This window comes from Penaeus monodon, chromosome 41 (genome assembly GCF_015228065.2).
Source record: "Penaeus monodon isolate SGIC_2016 chromosome 41, NSTDA_Pmon_1, whole genome shotgun sequence".
NCBI lineage: Eukaryota > Metazoa > Arthropoda > Malacostraca > Decapoda > Penaeidae > Penaeus > Penaeus monodon.
In genome coordinates, this window is record NC_051426.1 from 19,419,672 (window position 1) to 19,422,171 (window position 2,500).

At 41.8% G+C, this 2,500-nt stretch overlaps 1 protein-coding gene across 4 annotated transcripts in view; it reads left to right on the plus strand.

The window, feature by feature from the left end:
* Positions 1-2,500, plus strand: part of LOC119598556 (tyrosine-protein kinase transmembrane receptor Ror-like) — a 62,425-nt gene that overhangs the window by 59,609 nt on the left and 316 nt on the right. For all 4 annotated transcript variants that reach the window (XM_037948193.1, XM_037948191.1, XM_037948192.1 and 1 more), the window contains exon 11: positions 1,712-2,500. This exon is cut by the window's right edge and continues 316 nt beyond it. In XM_037948193.1, coding sequence (XP_037804121.1) covers positions 1,712-2,035 — 324 coding nt within the window. In that variant the 3' untranslated portion in view covers positions 2,036-2,500. The remainder of the gene's footprint in view (positions 1-1,711) is intronic.

A 2,500-nucleotide genomic window follows, 5' to 3' on the forward strand; every position in this document is an offset into this window, starting at 1 on the left:
GTAGTTCTTGGCAAAACATAATGAGTGTCCTTGAATAACAGGGGACGAAATGGAAATAGAGATATAAACAACACTGTGACACATTTAGTTTATCACTTTACCATTTCAAGTAGGAATCAATAAACCGCCCCTTCTCTGAAACAAAGCAATCTCTGTTCGGATTAGGGTTGACTACAGAAAAGTTTCTCATCTCACGAAAGATATGATACTTAAATCTCGACAGCTTGCTATAAATGCCGACATCCGACGCTGCTGACATATTGGGGCATCGCTCTCTATTTATTAGTTTCCAGTCAGTCCGGAGGGATCTAATGTGTTTAATTTTTTTTAAGTAACTTTATATACTATGTATCACACGTGTATATGGAAGTAAGTAAAATGATCCCATAGAGCAACCGCCTGAATTACTGTAACTGCATTCGGTTGGTGCGCAGACGACGCTGGACGCAAATGACAAAAGCGGTCGGTAATATGTTGCCATGGCACATTCGATTTCCTTGCGGCCGGAACAATGCTCGCACACAGGCACAGGAGCCCAAGACCCGCTCTTCAATAAACATCATGCACTTCTGTCGAACAGGAAATACTTGCTAGATAACAGTATTCTTACTGTGAACTAATACTGCGCCTTTGCCACGGTAGCCGAGCACTCATAAGCATTCTCTTTTGGAAGGGTTTTGTCTGTGAATATATCTTTCATTAGTGTATTGGTTCTTTTAACGGCATGAAGTCAATGAAATTCATGGATTTTTTGCCTCTGCAGCGATGCACGCATGTATCTCCTTGAACATCGTGGAAATAGACACTTACCGCACCATAGCTGACCTGGACGGCACTGAATTGTACAAGACTATGCAGATTCAGAAAGAGAGCAAACGTTATCCAGAACCATTATCGCGAATGGCGCTGGTCAATACAAAGAACAACAAGGGAGTTGCGAGAAAAATTAAATCTCCAGGAATACCACTAATGCATCACCGGTTGCTCTCTTTGTGCCTGTCTCCCCCTCTCTTCTCTTTTCTTCTTTGGACCATCCCTCTTCCTCTTCTACACCAGATCTCTCCCTCCTCCTTCTTCATCTTTCTCTCTATATATCTATCTATCTATCTATCTATTTATCTATCTATGCATATAAATATATATATACATATATATATATATATATATATATATATATATATATATATATATATATATATATATATATATATATCAATCTATCTATCTGTCTGTCTGTCTGTCTTCATCTTCCTTCCTCTCTCTCTGTCGCTACTTTTCCTTGCTTCCTTCTCTTCTTTTCCTTTTATTCGTTTTCATCTGTCTGTCTGTGTTCCCCTTCACTTTGCCGTCCTATCGACGCACGAATTTGAAGGAAAACGAAAGTCGATCCCCAGACCTGGAACACGATTCGGTTATCTGCATTCGCCTCTGAGTGGGATCACGTTCTCTCTTATTGTGTTGGCTAATTGGCTTCGATAGAATAAGTGACGTGGTAGTGTAACGTTAATTCTTCCATTTGGACTTGTTGGAAGGATTATTTTTGTTGTCTTTGACAAGTATTGAATACGTTTTTCACAGCTAGGAGCGTCTTTGAGTGCACCTACCTTAATTTCTATGGCAATAAACATGAAAGCTTATATACATGGTTGATATACATGGAAGCTTGGCCACAATTAAAAAACTTAAACAGCCAGGTTTCTTGTCTTTTCAGGTTGTTAAGTTGATCCAGCAAGGCATTCTTCTGAGCCCCCTTGACACCTGCCCTGCTCAGGTGTGCGACGTCATGCGCAAGTGCTGGTCTTCCGACCCGCACGACCGCCCCAAGTTCCCCGAGATCCTCGCGCAGCTCAAAAATATCATGCTCAGCCAGAAGGGTGGAACGCCGCCCCCCACGCCTCCCCCAATCGCCTCCTCCATAACCTACAGCGAGCTCTGCATGCGGGACGAGAGTGGGCTCCAGCTGGACGCCGATCAGTACCTTATGCCGAAGAAGCCTGAGTATAGGGAGTACCTTACGGTGTTGAGTGAAGTGTGAGCGCCTTTTCATGATCCCTTGAGTACAGACAATGTGTCAAGACCATTTCAGAATTCAAGGCACTTGTACTTGAATGTGCGAAACAACAACAATACTCTTTGATAATATTTTAGTGACAATTTGTAAAAGTGCCGTAGAAGATTTCTGCCCATGACCGCACCTACCAGCTTCGACCACGAGCCGCCGCAGGACACTGCAAAGCCTCACACTATTAGTTTGCCAAACATCCGAGATACTGACCCCTTTAATTCTACTTACCAAAGTAGCATTATGTAGCGTATTTGTAGCTCACCATGAAAAAATTTACGTTTCTTTTTACATACATCCGTCCTATTTCAATGCTTTTATTTTCTCGTAGTGTATTCAAAATGGAACCAGTCCACCGATAATTTCTTGTTGTGTTTACATATTATGGAGAATGAAGTTGACGATTCATCCGAAAACTTCAGTGTATTCTGATGATGT